A 26,507-nucleotide genomic window follows, 5' to 3' on the forward strand; every position below is an offset into this window, starting at 1 on the left:
TGCCCAGTTTCATCTGGCAACTCCAGGGCTGGGGGTTTGTCAGTATTTACTTTCAGATCTTAATCTAAGACCTTACTATAGACACTGAATATCCTTCTCTAGTATCTGTTTCTTCATTCTTCTTTGCCAACAAAACTACAGTTTTGCTTGGGAGAGCAATGTGTCTAAGAACAGGCAGAATTTTAGTTTTTCCAGTCTCCTTGCAGCAAGGGGTGGCCATGGTGAATGGGACCAAAGTAAGAATTTACTAGCAGTTACAGGAATGCTTTTGGTGTTCCCAGTAATAGGGAAAGACATATCTGGTGCCACCCATCTCCCCATTCTTTTTGCCTTGAAGATGGACACAGTATCTGAAGCTATAACAACCATCCAGTGACCAGCAGGGGACAAGCATGAGGTAAAGAATAAGATAATCCCAGGTGCATTGACCTTGCCAGACCACTGAACCAAGGCCATCAGATGCCTACTTTTAGGCATCTTTTGCTGAGAGAAATGGAGATCTCTAGTTTTAAAGGTACTATGAAACAAGTTCTCTTGCTTGTAGTTGAATGCATTCCAAACCTATGGGGTGTCCATCTCTCATGTCCATCTCTCACGTGTCCATCTCTCATGCATTCATGAGAGATGAATGCATCCTTTTCTGTCAGATTTGGAAATATGCTGACCTGACTCCTTTGATAGCTCCCTAAGGCTTCTTATTCTCAGTGTTATAGCTGTGTCCTCCTTCAGCCCCCAGTGGGCGGCCATACAAAAACATTTTAGCACACATTCCCTGGTTGTGGCCAGTGACATTGTGACAGATATACCAGCCCTCTATTTCCATTAACTGTTGTGTCATACATGGAGCCCACTAGATGACTATGGTATTTCACCCATACCATTCAGGAGCTATGGGAAATTATAGTGGCTGGTTCTGAGAAATCCAATACAGTGACTTTTGGTATACCTTGTGTGGGGCAGGTAGAAGGAGGGGAGAGAGAGGACATGGCCTTTGCAGCATTTCACTGCTCCTTCTTCATACTATCTTCCTTTGTCTTGACAAGAGGGCAGAAACAAACAAAAATCTTTTACTTCTTTTCTCTTCCCTATGTCATACGTTTTTGGTCTCCTACAACATGGGGGCCTTTGACCTTGTGGCCTAGGAATGTGGCTTCCTTATTTTCTTTATGGACGAGTCCTATTAAACAGGTGCTGTATATCTATCTGGATGCCAGAGCGGGGAGGATAAGAGCTCAGCTGGAACACTCCTTCCGGGTGATTTTTCTAAACTGTAATCTCATGTAGTCATTTCCGTAACTGGGACCCTTCAATGGCTCTAACTCACTCTTCGCTTGGAGTCCACACTTCTTACCATGGCTTTGAGGTCCTGTCTTTTCTTTAAAAGCTACTCTCTCACCACTCCTCTCTTCACCTTTCTTTATACCTAAGCTTATACCTTACTTATACTGAGTAAGAAATTCTTGGTGGATGGCACATGGGCTGTTTTTTTCTTTTTTCTTTTGTTTTTTAATTCTTTAGATGAATCTACTGCATATCCAGAAGTTGAGAACCAGTAGTGCAGGACTTTACACGTATCTGAGCATCTTCACATACATAATCTTTTTTTTTTTTTTACAAGTGGGGGAAGTTCAGAGAGAGGGAGACACAGAATCCGAAACAGGCTCCAGGCTCTGAGCTGTCAGCACAGAGCCTGACACGGGGCTTGAACTCACAAACCGCGAGATCATGACCTGAGCCGAAGTCAGACGCTCAACCAGCTGAGCCACACAGGCACCCCTACATAATTTAATTTTGTTCTTAGAAGAATCCTGTGATATAGGTACGGCATAGATTGATACACACATTTTACAAACGAGATGAAATGAGGTACACGGAGCAGTAGAACTGGGCCCAACCTTGAGTAATCTAATTCAAGGCTGTCTCCACTCCACCCTGAAATTTTTATTACTAGTAGTATCACATTGTGTCAGTTGTTCTAAATATTTAACTGGCTCCTAATTTTTAAAAAATGTAATGTAATATAATTAGTAGCTATATGATTTGGCCTCTGATTGCTCATTAAGTGGAATAAAAGCTGCCACACAGCTGTTGTCCCATAACTCTGTTTATTTCCTGTATCGCACTTTTCATCATCTGAAATGATTTATTATTTCCTATTTACTTGTTGGTTGTGTTCTCCCACTAGAATACAAACTTCACAAGAAGATTGAACCCATTTGGTCTAGAACAGTGCCTTCTACCTAGAAAATTTAATAGCTATCTGTTAAATAAATTGAGTATTCATTTGTCACTTTATCTCCTTGTATATGATTTATCACTAAATTAGAAGTGAATTGTTAATCTAAAAAATCATTAACTTAATCCTAACTGAAAATATTTTTAAGTGTATTTATTAATAGATTTTAATAAACATTTTCTAACCAAACATCCAAGCATGAGTGAATGAATGAATGAAGGAACTTCCATAACTTATAATGAAGCCACATAATATAGAGTGCCTTTTTGACATTAAATGGCATATTTAATTTTTGCTTGGCATGTTGAATTTTTTGTTTTGTTTTACTGGGAGGCTAGTATATCAAGTACTTTTGGATCTTGCAATTGCTACAGTCTGCATGTGTTCCCCCAAATTCATATGTTGAAATCCTAACTCCCAAAGGTGATGGTGTTAGTAATTGAGGTCTTTGGGAGGTGCTTAGGTCATGAAGGCTCTGCCCTCATGAATGGGATTAGTGCCTTATTAAAAAAAAAAAAAAAAAAAAAAGAAAGAAAAAGTCTCCAGAGAGATCCCTACCCTTCCACTATGTAAGGACACAGTGAGAAGGCACCAACCATGAACAAGGAAGAGGGCCCTCACCAGGAGGCGACCATGCTGGTGACTTGATCTTGAAATTCCAGCCTCTAGAACTGTGAGCAATATATTTCTGCTGTTTATAAGCTACTCAGTCACTAGTATTTTGTTCTAGCAGCCAGAATGGACTGACATCAGTCAACTAGTTTATTTGTCCCTATCAAACAGAGCTCAGCTCTGGAACTGCTATATTTATAATGTAATTTTATTAAAATTACTACATTTGGGTAGCTCCTGGCATCTTTCATTAAACTGAAGTTGTTCAATTATAAGCGTGTGAGGCAAAGATAGTTTTCAGCTTTCACTGAGGGGAAAAAAAAAGGCAGCACATTTCAACCTTTAATCTTTAGAGAAGAAAAACACTGCATGGATTTAAAGGATTAAAATCATGTTCTGAGTGTTGGGTTTCTTCTTCCCAGTTACCGGAACTCGTACAAGAAGAACATTTGTGTGGACATGCTGCGAGACGGTTATCACAAGTCCTTTACTGAGCTCTTCGCCCTGATGGAGAAGTGGGATGCCCTGCAGGAGGCTGCAAGAGTTAGGTCCCTTTTCTGGTTGCAGAGACCCCTGGAGGAGCAGCCTGATAAGCTGGGTCACTTCTACCACCACCTGACCAGGGCTGAGGCGGCTGAACGGAAAGGTGAGTGGAGGGACTGTGGGCAGCAGTGCTGCGGGAGCTGGAGCAGTGAGCCCGGGGGAGGATTGCAGAGTGTTTCATGTCTGAATTGAGACCATTAAGACACCTTAGCACAGTGCATTCTAGACATCTGAGCATCTTTATGGAATACATGATAGGGGAACGCTGAATCACAAGCTGCCCAGACACAGGGGCATCCTGCTGATGTCATTTCAAGCAGGAAAGACAATGCATGCATCGCACCTAATAACACCGCCACAATGTTCCAATGTATTAAAATCTTTTGTATCATGAATTACAAATCTTTCCATGGTTTTTAAAATATATAATCTGAATAGAGACTTTTACTAAGAGTTTCATTCTTTCAAAGAGTATTATAACTTGAAAATTTATATTGATTTTCTATTATTTATATAGTAGAATTTGAAGATCTTACCAACAAGTCCTACAGATTTCAATTGGAGAATTTTTATTAGTGAATAGTAGGAAGATATGAAAAGCCTGCAATTCACAAATATAAATAAAATTGTTAATTTTATATTTTCCATCACATCATTTGTAGTAAATTCCTTTTCTTGTATCTGAAAATTTTCCCAAAAGTCAATGTTTCATCTAGTGAATAAAATATTTTGATCTCCACTGTAATTATACTCATATTGTTGTCATGAGCCTTTCCTAGTTACATATTAGGATTTGGTCATTTTATATAATCAAAGAAAGGAAATCCTAGATCCTAGAAATCAGCATATAAATTTGGTGATCTAAATTATTTTTTTCTTCAACTTCTTGTGTGAAAATATCATAGGACTGAAAGAGAGAAGCTCAGGCCCCAATAATGCCTATATTTTACTTCAGGCCTTTCTATGAGAAAATACAGTATTAGAGGGACACCTGGGTGGCTCAGTCAGTTAAGCATCTGTCTTCAGCTCAGGTCATAATCTCAAAGTTCATGAATTTGAGTCCTGCATTGGGCTCTGTGCTAACAGCTCAGAGCCTGGAGCCTGCTTCGGATTCTGTGTTTCCCTGTTTCTCTGCCCCTCCCCAGCTCCTGTTCTGTCTCTGTCTCTATCTCTGTCTCTCTCTCTCTCTCTCTCAAAAATAAACATTGAAAAAATTCTTTAAAGAAAGTTGAGTATTACACAACTTTCCACAACTGTACCAATGACAGTGGGGAAAATTAATGGGGGCATGGTAACAGTATTAGAGGGATAGCAGAAGTCTTTCAACCTCTACAGTGGAGTTAATACATGTTTCCTATCAGGTTGTGACCTGACTTACAAATATGAGATACACGAAAATTTTAACAAGTGAATGTGTGTGTGTGTGTGCGTGTGAATGTGCGTATGTGTTTGTATGTGTGTGTGAGTACAGGAGGCAGATATTTGTATTCTGAAAAATGCTTAGCTGCAGGATTAACTTTTTAATTTTTTTTTAAGTTTGTTTGAGAGTGAGTGCAAGCAGGGGAGGAGCAGAGAGAAAGAGAGAGAGAATCTTAAGCAGGCTCTGCATTGTCAGTGCAAAGCCCTTTGCAGGGGTGGAACCCACAAACCATGAGATCATGACCTAAGCCAAAATCAAGAGCCAGATATTTAACTGACTGAGCCACTCAGATGCCCCACAGGATTCACTTTAAAAATAGAATCCTCTGGTGAATTTTAAAATATGACATCTAATTTCTCAAGAAATTAACTATTATAAATAAAAAATGCTTTGTAAAAAACTTACATTCTCATTTCAGCTCCAAATTCTGAAGTGATATTTGCACTGAAAATAGAATTGAGCAAGATAAAAATTTCCCATTAGTCGTTTTTTCAAGTTGAATTCATCACATTCGCTAAGTGTTTTAAATAGAGGCTTTCATCTGAGTAGCATAAATATGAGCCCCATACATCACTTGTTATAAAAAAGTGTCATAATTATGAGAAACTTGTCATAATGCATTTTGTAATTATAAAGAAACTAAAATGCTAAGTAGTCTATTTTAATGTAGAAAACATTAATTTACAATTTTTTATTAAATAAAAGTAAACATTTAAAGAAAACTGTTTCTTGGGGTGCTTGGGTGGCTCAGTTGGTTGAGCGTCTGGCTCTTGATTTTGGCTCAGGTCAGGATCTCACCTTTCGTGGGTTAAAGCCCCAGAGCCAACTCTGCACCGATAGTATGGAGCATGCTTGGGATTCTCTCTCTTTCCCTCTATCTCTCCCCACCCCCCTCAAAGTAAATAAATAAACCTAAAAAAAAAAAAAACTTTCTCCAATCCCAAAAATTAACAAAGTCCAAACTTTATAGTAATCAATACCTTATACACATGATATTAGTAAAGAAAAGAAATATTTTCTTTACTGGTTGGTTTTATCATATATTCATAGCAACTAAGCTGTATTTGTTAAAGAAATAAAATTACCTCTTGCTCAGGTTATCTTGTTCAAAAATGCAGTGGCTTTTGCCTGGTTGAAATATAGAAAATTAAGATTATAGCAAAGAATATTGTTGGAAATACCTCAGTTGAAGGACTTGTGAATATTTGTATACTTTAAAAAAATTGTGTTAATTACTTTCACATTTACTACATAATCTTTATTGAGGAAAAATTGTGATACAAGTTAAGAACATCCCAGAAAATGGGAAAGGGGATATACTCATTCACTCTTATTAATTTGAATTAATCTTAAATCTTAAAACATGCACACATGCAAACACACACACACACTTAATCTAGAATGTAAAAATTTGTTAATGGTGTCTCAGGATTCCATCTTATATGGTCATAAGACATATATGGAATCTGAAACAATTATCCTGAAGTAGCATTATCTCTGAGCATTCTCATTGCTTCTCATTGGAAAGACTATCACTCTAGGGCCACAATGAAGTTCATTTAATCAAAGCTATAGCACTAACAATAGTCATCTTGGGCCAGTTCTGTCTCTTGAGACTTACAGAACAGGAACCTAGAGTTATTTAAATTATTCTGCAAAACACCACTTGCTGGTTTATAGCAAAAAGTGTTTAAAGTAAGCTAGTCATTTCTTTTTGGATTATTTTCCATTTGTTAAAGTGCTTTTATTTTTTGTCCCTAATAACATTTCTTATATTACCCATTATTGTAAATCATCTCTGTACCATCTATAAGGTTATGATTAGGGCCTTGTGCCCCATGGGGCTGGAGAAGAGATGGCAATAATGGTAATGGGCAACTGAATCAATAGATAATTCAAACATTATTTACACTTGACTTAAATTATTGTTAAGGGTTAAGCAGCAATTTTTTTCTAATAACATTTATTTAAGATACCCAAATATGTTCTATACAAGCAGAGTCCCACAGGATGTTTACAGGTTTTATGTAAAGCAAAACAAAAATAATTATCTGATGAAATAAGTTTGAGAAACACCAGATGAATTAACGTTGACATTAAGGAGGCTGATTTATTGCAGGACTTACCAGAGCCTTTAATATGCTGATGTATACCGTGTGGTTCACTAAAAGAGGGAAATTAGCAACTGTATTTTCCACATTTATTTCATCATGGAATCTCCTTTTTAGATAGCACAGTGAATACTTGTCTAAATAATAAACCAACAGTAAAAATGTTTTTCATCTTATAAATGTCTACTGACAATTCAAATAAGCAGTCTACAAGCGAGGAGATAAGGCTGCTTAGAATGTAAAGGGTACAGCCCATATATTTGGATTGTCCAAAGATTCAAAACTTGAATATATCCCTTTATACTTAATACTATGAAAAATATTGCATTTTTTAATAGAAAAATAATTTAACTGATACTGGTCTTTATTTTTTTTTAATTTTTTAAATGTTTATTTTTGAGAGAGAGACACACACACACAGAGTATGAGTGGGGGAGGGGCAGAGAGAGAGAAGGAGACACAGAATCAGAAGCAGGATCCAGACTCTGAGCTGTCAACACAGAGCCTGATGCACACTGGAACTTGCCAACCTCAAGATCAGACCTGAGCTAAAGCTGGCCATGTAAAATGACTGAGCCACCCAGAGGCCCCTGACAAGTGTCTTTAAATATGGAATCTTGATAGCTTATATAACTCATTCTAAAAAGAAAAAAGAAAAAAAAAAGTATGAAATTTTGGAAATGTTTTTCTATTGAGGTGTGATTACTGAAAAACAAATTATTTTGGGATCATTTTTTTCATGAAAGCTCTTTATAGAACTTTTTAAAAATGGAAGATATGGAACGCTTTATAGACTTTATAAAATAGCTCTCTAATCACTAAAGATGACAAAGAATATAAAATATTATAGGTGCCCCCTGGGTGGCTCGGTCGGTTGGTTAAGCGGCTGACTTCCGCCCAGGTCATGATCTCGCGGTCGGTGAGTTCCAGACCCTGGTCGGGGTCTGTGCTGACAGCTCGGAGCCTGGAGCCTGATTTGGAGTCTGTGTACCCCCCGCCCCTCCCCGACTTGTGCTCTGTCTTGCTCTGTCTCTCAAAAATAAATAAATGTTAAATAAATAAATAAATAAATAAATAAATAAATAAATAAATAAAATATTATAAAACAGACTTTAGTGCTTTGTTCACATTATGTAGAAGGTTCACAATGCAAAGACAAAACATAAGCGAAGTCAGTTCTGCGATGAGAGTATTTGTTTTTGTTTTTGTTTTTTAATTTATTTATTTATTTTGAGAGAGAGAGAGCAATAGAGCACGCAAGGGAGGGCAGAGAGAGGGAGAGAAAATGTCAAGCAGGCTCTGTGCTGTTTTCAGCCAAAAAGGTATTTCAATTTCTAATATATTCTTTTAGTTTTTTTTATTATTTTTTAATGTTTATTTTGGAGAGAGAGAGACAGAATGCGGGGAGGGGGGGCGGCGGGGCGCAGAGAGAGAGGGAGACACAGAAACCAAAGCAGGCTCCAGGCTCTGAGCTGTCAGCACAGAGCGGACAGCAGCCTCAACCCCACAGACCGGGAGATCATGATCTGAGCCGAAATCCCACACCTGACCGGTGGAGCCACCCAGGCACCCCTATTTTTTTATTTTGAAGAGAGAGAGGGCGTGAGTGAGTGAGGAGCAGAGAGAGAGGGAGAGAAAGAGAATCCCACGCAGGCTCCACACTTTCAGCGCTGAGCTCACCCAGGCAGGGCCTGAGTTAAGGATGTGGGGCTGGAACTCACCAACAGTGAGATCATTACCGGGCCGCTGAGGTTGGATGCTTAACTTCCTGGGCTACGCAGGTGCCCCTTTCTAACATCTTCTAAGTTTTCAAAAAGGTTTTTGTTGTATTTTTGGAGTGCACATCTTCGATGTAACTATTTTAGTGGTTAAAATACATGAACTTAAGTTTGCATTTCCATTTTTAAAATAGCTAATCATGCTTTTAAGGAAAAATAAAAAATAAATGTCACTAAGTTGGTTTAACATTTGAAGGGGCAAGCCGTGAGACATTTTTCTAATGCAGTTTATGTTTTTGTTTGAAGAATACTTTGAAGATGTCTATAACAACTTGTATGCACTGGCCTGTTACTTCGGTAATTCTGAAGACAAATGGGTAAGGAACCACTTCTATGAACGATGTTTTAAGATTGCTCAACGGATCAAAATTGACGGTGGGAAGAAAGAAGCCGAGGCGCATGCGCACATGGGACTTCTCTTCGAGGAAGAGGGTGAGTGGTCATTTGTCAGGCTGTCCTGGGTGCTTTGGAGGATTCAGAGTCCAGGCAACCAGAAAGCACGTGGGGATTGAGAAAAAGACCTGAGGCGTTAGTATAAGCATGTAAGTTATTGAGATTAAAAAGCAAAGGTGTGTGACTTATGGATTCACCTTAAGCATTCCTTGCAGTCATACTCCACCCAAGCGCTCAGGCTAGAGTTCCCAGCAGCAGCAGCAGCAGCAGCAGCAGCAGCAGCAGCACGGAGAATAAGCATCCTCCCGTATCCATCCACATATATCCGTCAGTGCCACTTGCTGTGTGGTTTTGAATTTCTTACCATTCTTAAGTCCTCTATTCATTTTAACTTGATTTCTCCTGTATGAAAATGGGAATAAAGGAAGGCATGCTTCGTGACTTTCCTAATGCCACATGTCCCCTACAAAGGGGACCAAAAAAATACCTCTATAATTTAGATATTGCCCCGTTGTGATTTATAACAACTTCTGAAGGAAAAGTCCTTTAAAAGTAACTTCATACTTAATGATGTTATCTTAAGACAAGACTGAAACAACAACAACAAAAATCGTCTAAACATATTTTGTATGATGGCTTACTAAAGGATGCAAATAGAAATTTAAGAATTAAAATTATGGAAGGAATGGTGGGTAGATAATATGCAAAGAAAATATATGAAAAGATATGAATAATCCTATTTCTTTTCCCAAAAAATTGTCTCATTTTCCACAAAGGTTTTGACTTTGGCCAAACAGTTAAATTAGAAAATATTTATTATTTTGTAGCTAGGACTGTATAGGACTTGGAGAAAGATTAAAAAAAAAAAAAGTTTTTGTGCTTCAGGAAATTACACGTAATCTATAACATGGTAGGTGCTAGGACGTGGAATATGGTCGGGAGCCATCTTGAGGGATAAATACCAGGTTTGCCAGAAAAACTCAGAGAAATGAGAGATCATACAGACTAGATTCAAGGAAGGCATAATGGGATCAGTAGGGACTGGTAGGGGACTTGGAAGATGGGGTGGAATTTAGGGAGGTAAGAAAACAGGAATATATTCTGTAAGAGGCAGCTACTAAAGCATAGTTAGAAAAACTTGTAGGAGGAGCAACCTGTTTAAAATGGAAAGTGTGGGGGCACCTGGGTGTCTCAGTGGCTTGAGCTTCTGACTCTTCATTTTAGCTCAGGTCATACTCTCAATTTTGTCGGTTTGAGCCCCACATCGGGCTCCCAATGCTTGCTTGAGATTCTCCCTCTCTCTCCTGCTCTCTCTGTCCCTCCCCAGAGCTCTCTCTCTCTCTGTCTCTCTCTCTCAAAATAAATAAATAAACTTTAAAGCAAATAAATAAAGTGGAAAGTGTGTTTCTGAGCAGTGGTGGCAGCTAAGAGTGGAAAGGCAAAATAGGGACACAGCAGGATTCAGAGTTTGGGTTTAAGCTTCTGTATATTCAGAGTAAGGAAAAGTTGGTTATTACTGTAATTTGAGAAGTTGTTAAAGCTTGCAACCTGTTGTTAAAAGTAGTGTTCTTCCAGTTTGTAAAAATGGGATAAATTCTTGCTTAAGTAAAATTCTTTCTTAAGCTTTTAAAAATTACTCTCATTTCATAGGTGTGGTGGATACTTTTTTAAACTTTAAAAAATTATTATCTTCACTTTGAGGATGAGAAAACTGGCCCAAAGAGATTAAGCTGGTTGGTAGTGAAGCTAGTTTTTTTTTTTTTTTTTTTTTTAACATTTTATTTATTTTTGAGACAGGGAGAGACAGAGCATGAACAGGGGAGGGTCAGAGAGAGGGAGACGCAGAATCTGAAACAGGCTCCAGGCTCTGAGCTGTCAGCACAGAGCCCGACGCGGGGCTCGAACTCTCGGACTGTGAGCTCATGACCTGAGCCGAAGTTGGCTGCTTAACCAACTGAGCCACCCAGGCGCCCTGGTAATGAAGCTAGTTTTGACTAGTCAGCTAGCTTCAGAGCCTGTAGTCAGTGCTCTGTGCAAACAAAGGATTGGTTGCTTTACCTCCATGATGTGCTAGTTATGAAAATTATATATTAGAAGATAAGTTACCACTTTTTTATTCTTTACTATAGGAATCCCGGAACCCCACCCCCCACCCCGCAACTGAATACAATAAAAATCGTTTTTTGTTTTGTTTTGTTTCTGTAATTGGGGCCCTAATTTTCTGTCATCTGTGGTAACAAATCAGATCAATTAAAGTGTCCACTTCTAGTCCCCAAAAAAGTCACAAAAGAAATAAGAAATAATATATGATAATAAGGCTGAAGAAGTCAGGGCTACATTGGTGAAAATATTAAGAGTGGCCCAGTGAGATTCAAATAGCTATCATAGGTATATTCTGAATTTCTGTATCAATTTTAATTCTGATTTTTAAAATTCAGTTTGATTTTTAAAAAATTATTGCAGAAAAAATGCATAACAAAATTTACCATCTCAACATCTAAGTGTGCAGCTCAGTGTTTAGTATATTCACACTGTCATGTGATCTGTCTTCAGAACTTCACAAAACGGAAACTCAATACCCATTAAACATCAACTTCCAGTTTCCCTCCTGATTTTTTAAAATATCTGAATGCATTTCTGTTGGAGGATTTATGCATTGCTTCCCTTATTTATTCATTAATCTACCCATTTACTCAGCAGCCGTGCCACCGTGGTTGCCCATATAATTTTAGTGACTGCAAATGAGGATGAGTTTGGGAAATATGAGGGCTGGGCTGCTGTGAGATTACATTTGCAGGTCCTTGGCTTGCTCATAGTTAGGTGTCACACCCTATAGCATGATAAAATGCACCCATATTCCACAGCAAATAGAATATTTTGCCCATGAAATTATTTTTAAATTAGGTTGTGTTTTTTGTTTGCAATCACTTTTTTGTCAGGTCTAAAATATTTTTCTATGCCCTTGATCAGTTCATAGGCCCTGAGAACCATGCCTTTATTGCCTGATGGATAAAATAACTGCGTTGATGTTGCTGAAAATTCTAGAGACGGACTTTGAGTGTTGCTTAGCAATGGTGAAAAGTATCTGTGCAGCTTTTGTAATCCGGGTAAACTAGGACTACTTAGAATGTGTGGCTAGAGTGCAGTGAGGACTCACCTGGCTGTAGGGCTCCCCCTGAGGTGATGGAGGTATAGCATCCACAAATCTGAGCTGATTGGTCCAGACAAGCGAATGGAGGCCCCACAGCAACAGCTAGGCAGCAGCTGTGCTCAGGGGCAGGTGGCAGCATCCTGATTCCAGGGGTGCCCATTCAGGTTAAAGCAGGATACCAGCCGGCAGATGGGAAAGGGCAGGTTGTCAGGGCCCAACGAAGCAGGCTGTAGTCCAGGGCATGGCTCCAGAACCCTCAGGGAACTATAGAGCAAATGAACATGAGCAGAAGCCATAGTCACAGGGACTGGGCACCTGGGTGCAGTCAGGGCCAGTGTGCAGCCCACTGGCACATATGTGACCAGAGCTTCACCCAGAGCCCCCTGGCCAGAGTAGAGCAGAGGTCCTTGTTCCCACTGCTGTTAAAGATCAGGCCCTAGTATACAATGTGGCCTGATTTCCATAGGCTAAAGGGTTGGCAGTGTGACTCTTCATGTCAGGTATCTTCAGACTATAGCTGGGGTGTCAAGCATAAATAGTCATGGGCTGACAAATACTTGTAGCAAATCAATGGCTATATCTTCTTTCAGAACTGTGACATATTTGTAAGGAAAAATGGACCAGCCGCATTCACACCACATCTGTGGAGGATTGGAGAAAACTCTCAGACACTATGTCAGTAGGAGATATGTCCATACCTTCTAGAGCAGCACACAGAGGTCTAGCAAGGCCAGCTGTCAGGTACTGGGAGAGAGGGTTTTTTAAGAGACATGATTAAGGAAACACTGGCTCCTCCCCTGGGATGATCTGGGTCTAGGACAACAATGGCATGATGACATGGCAGAGCTGTAACCTCAGTCCTCTTCTGCCAGATCAGCATTACTGATTGGGTCCAGCACCAACCCATTTACTTGGCATGATTAGGATACTGGGGTCCAAGCCTTGCAGTTGTGGTTTTATTGGGTTTGGGGGTAGGGATAGCAAACTTGGGCAGAAATGACCACGTCAACATTCACAGCTGAGCAAGAAGCAACACTTTTTCCCCTTTCCCCACTTCCAGTGATTCAGGATCTGGGTCCAAGCCTTGCTTTTGGCCAGATTAATGGACTTAGTACTGAGGCTAACTGGTTTCTATGGAGGCTTGCAGGAGGCCATACTCCTTTCTGAAAGGCTAGCCTGCAGAGCCAGTCTTGGGCAAGTTAACCATTAATTTCTGTCCACCCATTTGTCTGTTCTTCCTCTTCCAGTTCAGTCCATGGCTTATAAAGAGCATCTCTTACTGGCAGCAACCCATTCCATTTCAACCCAGAAGGGCTTTGAGTCCAAACTGTGCTGTGGAAGACCAAAAGGATAATTAGATATAGATGTTGGGTGACAACCCCAGAGTGCTGATCATGGCCACTAAAAACAGGCAGGGGAAGACCAGTGTAGGAAGAGCTTAGACAATGTACATCTTCCAGTTCAGGAAGCCATCATCTGTGATGTTAGCACAAGGATTGAGTAATGGCTAACCAGATTCTACAGCACTGATCCTAAGCTCTCCCAATGACAGAGGAACTTCTGAAGAAAGGAGTTGTCCTGATCGGCTTGCCCAGTTCGGGTCCTAGAATACTTTCGACAGTCAGCTCCATGTGCAGATTGCAGTTTGCCAGGGGCCGGAAGGCACCAGGAGCAGAGTCGTGTTGTGAAGACACATTGGAGTGGCTTCCACTCTCCCCTGATATATCCAGTAATGGAAGGTAGATCCAGCAACAGATCAGTGGAGAAGCCCACCATTGTAAGGGACTGTCCCCCTTATCGTCTTGATCTCATGAAAAGGAGTTGGAATTCAGAAGCCTACTTATCCTTGTGTTACTGATGTTCCCTAATTTTCTCTCCTTTTTAGTAGAAGACATCCCTTTTTGTGTGTGTGTGTGTGTTTTTTTTTTTTTGCATGAACTTTAGGAAAGGCAAGAGTTCAGCTTTCCTCTTAGTGAAGCATCCGACCCATCCAAGGCAACTCCCTCCAATATCACAAAAAAAGGAAACAAGGAATCCTATAACTGAGAGTCTGAACCCTATAGGCCTCCCACTACTTAGGATTTTTTAAAATTTGTTTCTGCTAATAGTCACTCCTTGGCCTCCTTGAAGGCTGGCCACAACACCACTAGCAGACTCTTCCCACTCCAATCTTGGTCTTCAATTTATTTCCAGTCATCTGACTTGCTTCCAGAAGGCCGTGGTAAGGGCCTGGACAGATGCCCAGTTTGCTGGGACAACTGCCATGCTAACAAGATAATTGGTCAGCAGCACTCACAGCAGGCCTGCTAGAACAGCCTTGCTCTGAGAGAACTCACGGCCACAGGAACAGTAGCAGGTGTGCTGGTGCCCATTGCCCTTTCATTGGATGCTATATGTTTAGAGAAGTGTGGTCACACCCCTGGTGTGACTGGGGACAGACACAATAGCAACATGATGTGGCAGAGCCTTAATACAGGTCTTACCCAGCATCTCAGCATTCGTGATTTGACCTAGCATAGCCCCTCCCATGCATGATCAGCAGAGGGGAAGAAGAGAAAGGGGAGGGGCCTGAGGTCTCTGCCTTATGACTGCAGCCATAGGATATGGCATAAAAATAGCAAGATTTGCCATAAAGGCATTTATAGTTGGGAAGCACCAATCTCTCCCCTGTCAGGAGAGAGGTACTGCCTTTCCAGTAGATCAGAACTGATTACCTTAAAAGCACTGAACCTGAATGGTTTCCTTGGAATTTGCTAAAGTCCATTTTCTTTTCTAGAAAACTAGCCTCCAAAAGTCAGTCCTGGACAAATAAACCCTTATCCCCTTAAATCTTTAAGTTCTGCCTAAAGAGTGTTATTAACATAAAGAGACTCGGGTCAGGTTATTAGATGTAGAAGTCCCGTCCTTTGAGAAGAACTAGGACAAAGACAGGGCCATGAGTAAGATGATAAGCTTCAAAAGAAGCTCCAACCCCAAAGACTAGATGTTTTTAAGAACTGTCCAAATTAGAAGAGAACCAGTGAGTTAAAGTAAGAGTAGAACAAATCTCAGTCCTAGGAGAATGCCTGTTAGACAGTGAAATTAAATGAAGTGTTGTTCCTACCAACTGCCCTCTGACTATAGGTAGAAGTAGGGGGATTCTACCAGCACTGAGAGGCCAGGGAGCAGAGAGGCAAGGGCAGACTGTCCACTCTGCTTACTTTTAAGAACCAAGATTAAGTAGACTGCTCCTAAATAAGGTATGTAGGAAATTCAAGGAAAACAAAGCATTTATCTGAAGACTCTGGTAAAGAACAAACCAGTAAAAGTGATCATTTTAGGGAAATTCTTGGTATCTTCAGAAAGATACATGTGGAGGACAGAAAAGCTTAAGGATAGAGCCAAATGAGTTGAGAATGAGCCCCAGATTATGAAATAATCAATGCTTTCATTAAGATGTGTCAGTAGAATTAACGTACAGTGTGGAAAAGGTAAAGAGTAGAATTGACCCAATAGGAAGTTGAATCAGTGATATTGAGGGCAAACTTGAAACACTCTTGCAAAAGAAAGACTAAGATGAAAACAATGAGAAATAAATATGGAAGTTCCTGAGAAAGAATATTAGGTAATTGCAATATAAGGCATGACCAAAGACATTTTAAGAAAACTCTAGACCCTAAAAGAACCCCCTCAGAATGTGCAGACTGAATTCGTCATTTGTGCTCCAGTCAAAAATTATTAAGAAAGATCCATAGCTAGACAAATTCTGGGTAATTTTTCGAAGGACTTAAATGAAGACAGACTTGCATTCAGAGAGAAAATACATGGAAGTGAGGGCGATCTGGCTGCAACATCTGTCACCCCATTGATCGCCAGGGTTGATTCGGCTGATGTGGCTGGCTAGGCGGGTGTTCCCTTCCTCCCTCACCACTCCACGTGAGTCCCTCCTGAAGCTGCGCCCTTGATAAAAGAGGACGACCCTCCCGGATAGAGGAGGATAATTCTTGGGTCAGGGGTGTACAAGTAGCTGCACTCGCCTGTTAGAACCTCCAAACAAGCTCAAAGAGAAAACACACATTGCCTGCATTGTAACAAAAATTAGGACTCAGTTTTCTCCCTTGCCACAGTAATTGCCACAAAATAAAAAGAAATAGAGTCCACAGGGCTTGAGAGGAGGGGAAAGAGCAGAATGCTGCCAAGTTGAAAACTACTGGGAGTATGCTACAGAGTTCAGTTCTGGCTCCCATGTGAAGCAACAGGAAGACATTCAGAAAGTACACTGTAAAGGTATTTTCCATGTGTATTGTATTCTCCAATTCAACAAGAGATAAATCAAAAATAAATAAATAAAAATTCAGGGGTGCCTGAATGGCTCAGTCAGTTGAGCATCTGACTCTTGATTTCATCTCAGGTCTTGATCCCAGGGTTTTGGGATCAAGCCCCTGGTCAGGTTCTGCGTGGAGCATAGTGCCTGCTTGGTGATTCTCCCTCTGTCTCTGTCTCTTTCTTTTTCTCTGCCCCTCTCCTGCTCACACTCACTCTCTCTCTCTCCCCCTAAGATAAAAATAAATAAAGAAAATTAAAAATAATAAAAAATAAAAATTCAAGAAGAAGGAAGTTCTAATGTAAAAGAACTGACAGTAAACACTGAAACTGATTAAACATGGTTAAGCCTACAAAACAACATACATGTCAAAAATTTTGGAAATAGAGGATACACAGTATAAAAATTAAGTATGGATTTAATTTTTCCCTTTATGATTTTCTATATTTACCATTCTGCAGTAATGCTAATTACTTCTGTATCTTACTGTAAAATTAAATTTTATGAGAAACATTTAAAAATAAACTATAAAAATCCAAGTGGAAAATATATGCAAATATTTATTCAGTCTTAGTTGGGAAAGACCTTCAAACATAAAAATAGTTGTACAAAGCACAAGTGAAAATGATAGAGTTTACTAAGGGATCATTATATTCTCTCCCTACTCCAAGTTCAGAACTGATTCAGAAGAAACATAGGAATCAGATCATAATTGTTAAGACTTATCAGGGGAACAAAGCTTATATCTCTTCAAGCCAGACTCTATTATCCTCAGTATTCATCGTAACCACCTAATTACCGGGAGATCAGGCTGAGACTCTCCTGCAGGTTCTAAGCCTGTGCCTATGAGCTTCAGTGTGGAGCTTGGTAGTCAGACCTCCTTGAGAACTGAGTCCACAGAGGATGAGAATTCAGAATTTCACATGATGTCATACTTCTTCCCCTGATGAGAAGTGAAGGGGGAAAGAGAGAGGGCGTCCCCTCATGGAAACATGAGGCTAGGGGAATAGAATTCTCACTATCAGAAACAAGTATTGAGAGATTTGACACATACTTTTTTTAAAAAATGTTTATTAAAAACCTTATTTAATTAAAGGATAAATCTGGGAAATATTTGAAACAAATGTGATAACAGATTAATAGCATTATTATTTCAAGAATGTGTACTAATTGTTGAGAAAAACCATATACACATCAGTACAAAAATGGTAAAGGAATTAAGAGGAAAATTCAAAGAAGAAATCCAACTGGATAATAAACATGAAAAAAAAAACAAGATAAATAATAAAAAAGCAAAGTTAGAACACTAAAGATAGACTTTTCACCTGTAATATTATAACAAACATTTATTATGTTCCAACTATGTGCAAGACACTGGGCTAAGTGTTGGAAACCCGTGGCTGGAAAAGATATCTATGGCCCCTTAATTCAGAGGCTTACATTTTAATGGAAGAGGCAAGTCAGTTCTCTGATCATTGCAATTATGTGAGTGAATGTACTGATAGGACAGGTACAAAATGCACCAAATTCAAATGTGCAAGAGTCAATGTTGCCTATTTATTTTTTTAAGGTAGCATTCACTACTTGTGTAATTTTGATAAGTCAAGCATGTTTTTTACATTGCTGGTGATAGGATAAATTAGCGTGACATTTCTAGCAAAGAGTTTGGATATATGTATCAGGAGTTTTAAAATGTCCATATCCTTTAACCCCACTAATCTACTAGGAAATAATCAGATATTAAGACAACGATTTACATAAAGATATATTATGTCTTTCGTTATGTACTATTTATGATAGTTAAAAATGGAAATTATAGAAATGTCTTACATTAGGGTAACGCTCTAATTATGGTAATTATACATGATGAACTCATATCCCGCCATTCAAAAATGCTTTTTTCCAGTAACTGCAATTGTAAGAGCTACCATTATTTAAGTCCTATTTGTTAGCCACTGTAACAATGCTAACTCTTGCCAATAGGCTATAAGCAGTCACTTCCAGACTAATGTATGGAAGAGCAGATCTGTATTTTCCAAGCAGATCTTCCAAGCTATCTGTATTTTTGCCATGGTGACCTTGGGGGACATAGGCTGAGATGGTGAAGCCACAAGATGGAAACAAGCTGGATCCCTGAATGAGTGTTTGGAGGGGAGTTACCCTGGAGAGTCACTCAGTTCTCAGTGGACTTCATGTGAACAAGAAAATTACTTTTTCTAAACCCCTGGGATTTCAGCATCTATTTGCTACCACCGTGTGCAATCTCCAGTCCCTAACACTTACATGCCCTTATTGTGAATGAAGGATTTTACGAGTTCTGTGAATGGTTTTTGGCAATTTCTTTGAAAATTTCACACAATACTCCAACCCTTTCTTTTAGAATGTGATATCTAATGTTTTTGCGCTTCCCTGAAAACTTCATTTTAATATTTTTAAAAATATATAAATCCCTCAATTTACAATACGATTTAGTCTTCCAAAAATTCCATTTCTATTTTTTCAATATAGAAAAAATAGATGCATTTTACTTTTTCTATTATGTGTTTCTCTATTTGAATATAGTAGATGTGCAACATATTTATGATCTGAAAAACTAAAAATATACAATTTTTTAAAGCTAGCTGATATGCAGTGACTCCACCATAAATCTACAGAAGTGTTTTGTTTATAATACGGGGTCCTAACCTGCTTCAGGATCTCATGATTATCATTACTGAACACTAAACCTAGGAGGAAATAATGGACCCCTTGGCTGACCCTGTCTTGGGGTGTCTCAGTCAGAGGAGCAGAGACTCAAACCTGATCATGGGTTTTGGAATTAGGATCTAGTACTCAAATGAGCTCTCTGACTCAATCCTGGATTCCTAGTCTCCTTCACTCAAACCTCTTGGCAACTCCCTCCCAGCCAACTCAGTAACCCAGTGTAGGAGTAATCATCAGTACAAAGGCATCAAAAGATCGGGCACAGTAGTTGTGGTTGTCAATATTGAACACAACACATAGGCACTCAGAAAGTCAGTCAGATAAAAATATTTGAGTTAACAGATTCTTTATATATGCCTTACCTGAAAAATCAGGAACGTCTGATCTGCCATCTTCAAGATAAGCCACCCTGAAAGTATCTCTATCACCCTGATTCCACTTGAACCATCATAGCAAGCAATAATTCATACAGCCTTCTTCAGAATTTATGTGGACATTCCCAAAACAGGCTTCCAGTGCTGAAGAACAGCTTTAAGTAGTCTTGTTAACTGTACATCCTCACCATGAGCATACAGACCCTTGTCATCTGACTGTGCTGCAGTATTGCTCAGCCTGTAGAAATATTTGGTGGCCATAAACCTTGTCAGTATACCTTCCCAATACCAAAAATCACTGTATCCCTGCTCACCACCTAGTATCTGTGGGTTTCTTCATCTTGTATTTTATCTCCCACATACCCACCAGCCTCAGAGCATTGATGCTATAACAGTGGCAGTTCTCAACCATTTTTCTCATGGCAACAAATATGACTGTTAACACTGACTTAGACAATCCTACAATGAGAATAGCAAGATTCAACATGCACATCCTGCCCACAGTATAAGCACTAATTTTGGGCTATGGTCAAAGGAAAATGGTCTGAAGGTTTATGCACTACCAATAGTTCTGTAGCATTTCTCTCCCACCTAGAAAGCATAGTGGAGTTTAAAGGAGCCAGAGTAACACCTAAAATGGGTAATGACAAATCAACATTATATACTTAAAGAAAAAGTACACCATTCAGGAAATTTGGTTATTCATTGTTGTAAAAAATTATTGGTAACACATTTTAGAACTGATCTGGACACACAACTGTACCGCAATACAGCTGTTAAGAACTACTGGTTTAGAAGGAGACTGTCCATCAGGAAGCTTGATTAACAAATTTCTGAGACCCTTTTTAATCATTGCCTCATCAGTCTGACTTTCCCCCCTCTCACTTTCCCTTCTGTATGTCTCTATGTGTACTCTGTATTCACAAATCAATCATCTGCCAGACCACGAGACCCCATTCTTCATTGGATCATGCTTCCAACGGATCCCTCACTAGTTGGAGAGACTTCCAAACTCCACCATATGAGCTGAACTCCATTCCCATTGACAGAGATAAATGAGGCCAAAGTATGCAGAAAACTTTTTGGCTCCTTTACCAAACCCCTTTTCTGGTGACAGCTTTCCCGGTGATTTTCCCACAAGCCCAAGCCCTCTATGTGTGAGGGGAATGTTATTTTCCCTGTTCATCAGTCTGGGCTTTAGGCTAGTTGGAGGCACCACCATAATGGCCAGTACTTATTCTTTCAAGCAAATTCTTTCAAACAGCCTTTTAGGGCCGTCATGGTATTCTGCCCTGTCTCCTCTCTGTTGTGACCTCAGGTTTGCCTTGGGCTTGGGCTCCTCCATGTACCTCACTTATAGCCGTGTCTGTGATTCTCGTTATCGCTTTATGGATGGGTTAGGCCTTTTAACATCCCATTTGCAATCTCTTCTCATGGTGTTACCTGTGCCAAGCTGCTTTGCTTTGCTTTGTCTTGTCGGTGTTGGTGCCATCAGCTCTTAGTAACTATAGCTAAAACAAGACAGCTACTATATACATTGTCTACATTGTTTTCTTGTTTGAGAGAAAATTTTCAGTCATATTTTTTATGGGTTGAATTGTGGACCCCAAAAAGTATTGAATTCTTTATTTTAAAAAATGTGCTGAGGTTTATACCAACCAAATCTAGTAAAGTATAACTGTTTCTGCATGCATGGCTCATATTTTCTTAAAATAGTGCAAATGAAAAAAAAAGAATTAATGTATTAAATACTGAATAAAATAAACCCATGTGTCAAAGTGAGGTGTGAATTATTAGATAATTGACTTATAAGAGAACTTTAATTTCCATATTTATAACTTTAGGTTTTAAAATAGGTTATTCCATGTGTTGGATAATAGGTGCCTTTGTCTCTACTTTCTGCCACTTACCTATCTTAGAATTAGCATTCCTAATGTTGTCAGTGCCAGTTTCATAATAACGGTGGCAAAACATAATTTAAAATCCAAAGGACAGGGACACCTGGGTGGTTTAGTCAGTTAAGTGTCTGGCTGTTGATCTCAGCTCAGGTCTTGATCTCAGGGTTGTGAGTTCAAGCCCCACATTGGGCTCCATGCTGGGCATGAAGCCCATTAAAAAAAAATCCAAGGACAAAAGTGTTTTTCTTTTTTTGACTATAAACATACTGCCAGTTATACTTCATAATGTTTAAATTGTCTGTACAGATGTAGATAGCATGAGGAAGTACAGATATATTTTCTTTGAATCTTTTAGTTTGACTCTCATATTATCTATCACATAGCTACTAAAGTTTTATTAGAACTGGCTGTTAGAGACTAAATTGGTCATACAGCAGGGTATTTAGACCTCTTTTCAGATGCCTGGCAAATAACACCAAAAAGTGATTCATGTCTTAAATGTTAGCCTTGAAGATATATGGCTGTTGTGGTTTTTTTTTTTTTTTTTTTTTTAATTTTTTTGAATATTTATTTTTGAGAGAGAGAGAGAGAGAGAGAGAGAGAGAGAGAGAGAGAGAGAGAATGAGCGGGGGAGGGGCAGAGAGACAGGGAGACACAGAATCCGAAGCAGGCTCCAGGCTCTGAGCTGTCAGCACAGAGCCCGATGCGGGGCTCGAACTCACAAGCCGTGAGATCATGACCTGAGCTGAAGTCGGACGCTCAACAGACTGAGCCACCCAGGTGCCCCGAAGATATCTGGTTTTATATGAAAATCCTGATCCAAATTCTTGATCCAGAATTCTAATTAAACCAGCAAATTTTTATTTTAGATTAATGAAATATATACCAAAGTCTTCACTGGTACTTCAGACAGCTAAAATCTATTTGAAAGTTTTCTGGACTTTGTACTTTCCATGTAGCCATCAACTAGCATATGAACAAACCTATGACAAAGATGATACAAAACTTGTGGGTTTGCGGGGGGGGGGGTTGTTTGTTTTGTTTTGTTTTGTTTTTTTGGGTTTTTTTTGCACCTGCATGCCCCTAGCTTGGGTACATCTGCCAGCCACAGTATTGGGCCCACAATTCACTGTGAGCCAAAAGACTATCACTACTTCCTTTATACTTTCTAAATGTGAAAAAAAAATTTTTTTTTTGGATGAAAGGACTTCAGGTTGCTCGTTTGAAGCTGTACATTCTGTCCCTATCTTCTATAAATGTATGCTGAGATTATTTAATTTTAAAATGTAATTTGATGGTTTTGTGCACTAGTCATGTTTGGTCTTGCTTACATTCAATTGCTATGGAATATTCCATGCAGTCATTTGATTCGTCTGCCATGATTGAAAGAAGAGTTATCTCTTTTCAACTAATAATGCCATTTCATATCTTGGTAACTCAGTACAAGATACAGCTTCATGTTATCTGCCAATATTGTGTATAATGTACATCTGCCACAATTTTTCTTGCCTTCTGTTATACAGTTTTGAATATGTTGGAAAGTTCTTTTGTGTTTTGTTATTTAAGCAAAATATTGATAGAACAGGCTGTCTTCTGAGCAGAAAGGATAGTTTCAATGTGTGTAAGAAACACTTGCAGAGAAATTCAGTGTAACTGGACTTATACAGTAATGGCATTTTAGTATCATGGTAAATAAAACTCTTATTAAAGCTTCTGTGATAATTGTTAGTGATAATATCTTTTATCATTTAAACTAGTAATCTAAGAACTTTGCATTAACTGAACCTGATCAAATGCCAGTGTCATCATTTATTAGCTGTATATTCTTAGGCAAGTTACACATGTTATCTGAGTCTTACATTTCTCATCTCTAAATGGAATAATAATAATCTACATGTAGAGTTGGTTCAGGGAGGTAAGAGTTAAATGAAGTAAATTGGTCCCTGGTACATGACAGACACTCATCAGATACAATTGATGATTATTAGTTCTAGAGAGCAGTGCTCATTTTTCAGTGTTTTGACTAGATGGGATTTGGTGATATTCTTTAAAAAAAATTTTTTTTTTTTTTGCAACGTTTATTTATTTTTGGGACAGAGAGAGACAGAGCATGAATGGGGGAGGGGCAGAGAGAGAGGGAGACACAGAACCGGAAACAGGCTCCAGGCTCTGAGCCATCAGCCCAGAGCCCGACGCGGGGCTCGAACTCACAGACCGCGAGATCGTGACCTGGCTGAAGTCGGACGCTTAACCGACTGCGCCACCCAGGCGCCCCTAAAAAAATTTTTTTATACAATTTATTTAAACTAAAAAACAAAAAGTTTCACCCATCTCTCTCACCCTTCTCACCCACTGCTTCTGGCAACCACCAATCTGTTCTCTGTGACTATGATCTTGGTTGTTTTTTTGTTTATTTGTTTTAGATTCCACATACAAAAGAGATCATATGGTATTTGTCTTTGTCTGACTTATTTTACTTAGCATAATGCCTTCAAGGTCCACCCATGTTGTCATAAATGGCAAGATTTCATTCTACTTTATGGCTGAAATTATTTAATTATACATATATATATATATATATATACACACACACACACAAGGAATATGTATATGATATGTAATATCATATATATATCATGATTTCTTTATCCATTCATCCATCAATGAACACTTAGGTTGCTTCCATATCTTAGCTATTGTAAAAAATGCTACAATGAACATGTGGGTGCATATATCTTTGAGTTAATGTTTTTGTTTTCTTCAGGTAAATAACCAGTAATGGAATTACTAGATCATATGTTATTTCTATTTTTAATTTTTTGAGAGACCTCCATACTGTTTTCCATAGTGGCTACACCAATTTACATTCCCACCAACAGTGCACAAAGGATCCTTGCTCTCCACCTCCTTGCCACCACTTGTTATTTCTTGTCTTTTTGGTAGTAGCCATTCTAACAGGTGTGATGATATCTCATTGTGATTTTGATTTGCATTTCCCTGATGATTAATGACATTGAATATCTCTTCATGTACCTGTTAGCCATCTGTATATCTTCTTTGGACAATGTCTATTCAGATCTTTCACCCATTTTTCAATCAAATGGTTTTTGCTGTTGAGTTGTATGTGTTCTGTATATATTTTGGATATTAGCCCTTTATTAGATATATGCAAATATTTTCACCCATTCAGTAGATTGCTGTGCAAACACTTTTTAGTTTGTGTAGTCCCACTTTTTGTTTTTTTGCTTTTGTTTTTGGTGTCAGATTCAAAAAACTATTGCCAAGCCTGCGTTATGGAGTTTACCACCTATGTTTTCTTCCCAGAGTTTTATATTCTCAGGTATTACATTCAAGTGTTTAATCCATTTTGAGTTAGTTTTTGTATATGATGTAAGATGATGGTGTAGTTTCATTCTTTTACCTGTAGCTATTTAATTTTCTTGACACCATTTATTAAAGAGACTGTCTTTTCACCATTGTATATTCTTGGCCCATTGTTGTAAATTAATGACCATATATATGCGGGTTTATTTTGGGGCTCTCTGTTATGTCCCTTTTATCTATGTACTTTAATTACTATACCTTTGTAATATAGTTTGAAATTATGGCATGTGATTCCTCCAGTGTTGTTCTTTGTCAAGATGGCTTTGGCTATTTACGGTCTTTTGTGGTTCCATATAAATTTTAGGATTATATGTTCTATTTTTGAGAAAAATGCCACTGGGATTTTGATAGGGATTGCATTGGATCTGTAGATTGCTTTGGGTAGTATGGACATTTTAACAATATAATTCTTCCAAACTATGAACATGGAATTTTTTTTATTTATTTGTGTCTTGTTTAATTTCTTTCAATAATGTCTTGTAGTTTTCAAAATAAGGTCTTTGACCTCCTTGGTTAATTTCTAGGTAATTTTATTATTTTTGATACAAGTAAATACAATTGCACTCTTAATTTTTCTTTTTGGTAGTTCATTTTTAGTGTATAGAAATGCAACAGATTTTTGTGTATTGATATTTTATCCTGCAACTTTACAGATTTACAAACAGATTTTTGTGTATTGATATTTTATCCTGCAACTTTACAGATTTACAACAGATTTTTGTGTATTGATATTTTATCCTGCAACTTTACAGATTTACAAACAAATTTACAAACTGAATTTGTTTGTAAGTTCTAACCATTTTTTTTTTATTGAGTCTTTAGGTTTTTCTGTGTATAATATCATGCCATCTGCAAATAGTAACAGTTTTGTGTCTTCCTTCCCAATTTGGATGCTTTTTTTTCTTGCCTAATTCCTCTCTATGACTCATGAAGTGGAAGTATGAGCATTCTTGTCTTTTTCGTGGTATTAGTAGAAAGGCTTTTGGCTTTTCACTGTTAAGTATGACGTTAGATGTGGGTTTGTCATATATGGCCTATACTGTGTTGGAGAACATTCCTTCTGTGTCTGCTTTGTTGACGGTTTTTATTATAAATGGATGTTGAATTTAGTCAAAATGGCTTTTCTGCATCTATTGAGATGATCATGTGAATTTTTTTCTTCATTTTGTTAATATGGTATAGCACATTAACTGTTTTGTGGATGTTAAACCATTCTTGCATCCTTGGAATAAATCCCACTTGATCATGGTGTTTGATCCTTTTAATGTATTGATAAATTTGGTTCCCTAATATTTTGTTGAGGATTTTTCATCTGAGTTCTCCAGGAATATTGGCCTGTAATTTTCTTTTCTTGTGGTATCTTTGTCTGGTTTTGGTATTAAGATAATGATGACCTCATAAAATAAATTTGGAAGATTTTCCTCCTCTTCTATTCTTTGAAAGAGTTTGAGAAGAATCAGTGTTAATTCTTCTTTGAATGGTTGGTAGAATTCACCAGTGAAGCTATCTGGTGTGGTCTTTTGTTTGTTAGGAGTTTTGTGACTATTGATTCAATATTCTTACTAGTAATCAATCTGTTTAGATTTTACATTTCATGATGA

At 38.4% G+C, this 26,507-nt stretch overlaps 1 protein-coding gene across 6 annotated transcripts in view; it reads left to right on the plus strand.

Moving 5' to 3' along the window:
• The window catches only part of TTC29 (tetratricopeptide repeat domain 29), a 253,186-nt gene that overhangs the window by 44,355 nt on the left and 182,324 nt on the right, over positions 1-26,507 (plus strand). For all 6 annotated transcript variants that reach the window (XM_086704141.1, XM_086704140.1, XM_086704144.1 and 3 more), the window contains 2 exons: positions 3,271-3,494; positions 8,947-9,132. In XM_086704141.1, coding sequence (XP_086560267.1) covers positions 3,271-3,494; positions 8,947-9,132 — 410 coding nt within the window. The remainder of the gene's footprint in view (positions 1-3,270; positions 3,495-8,946; positions 9,133-26,507) is intronic.

Source organism: Puma concolor, chromosome B1, assembly GCF_028749965.1.
Source record: "Puma concolor isolate L17-30 chromosome B1, mPumCon1.1.hap2, whole genome shotgun sequence".
In the NCBI taxonomy this organism is placed as follows: Eukaryota; Metazoa; Chordata; class Mammalia; order Carnivora; family Felidae; genus Puma; species Puma concolor.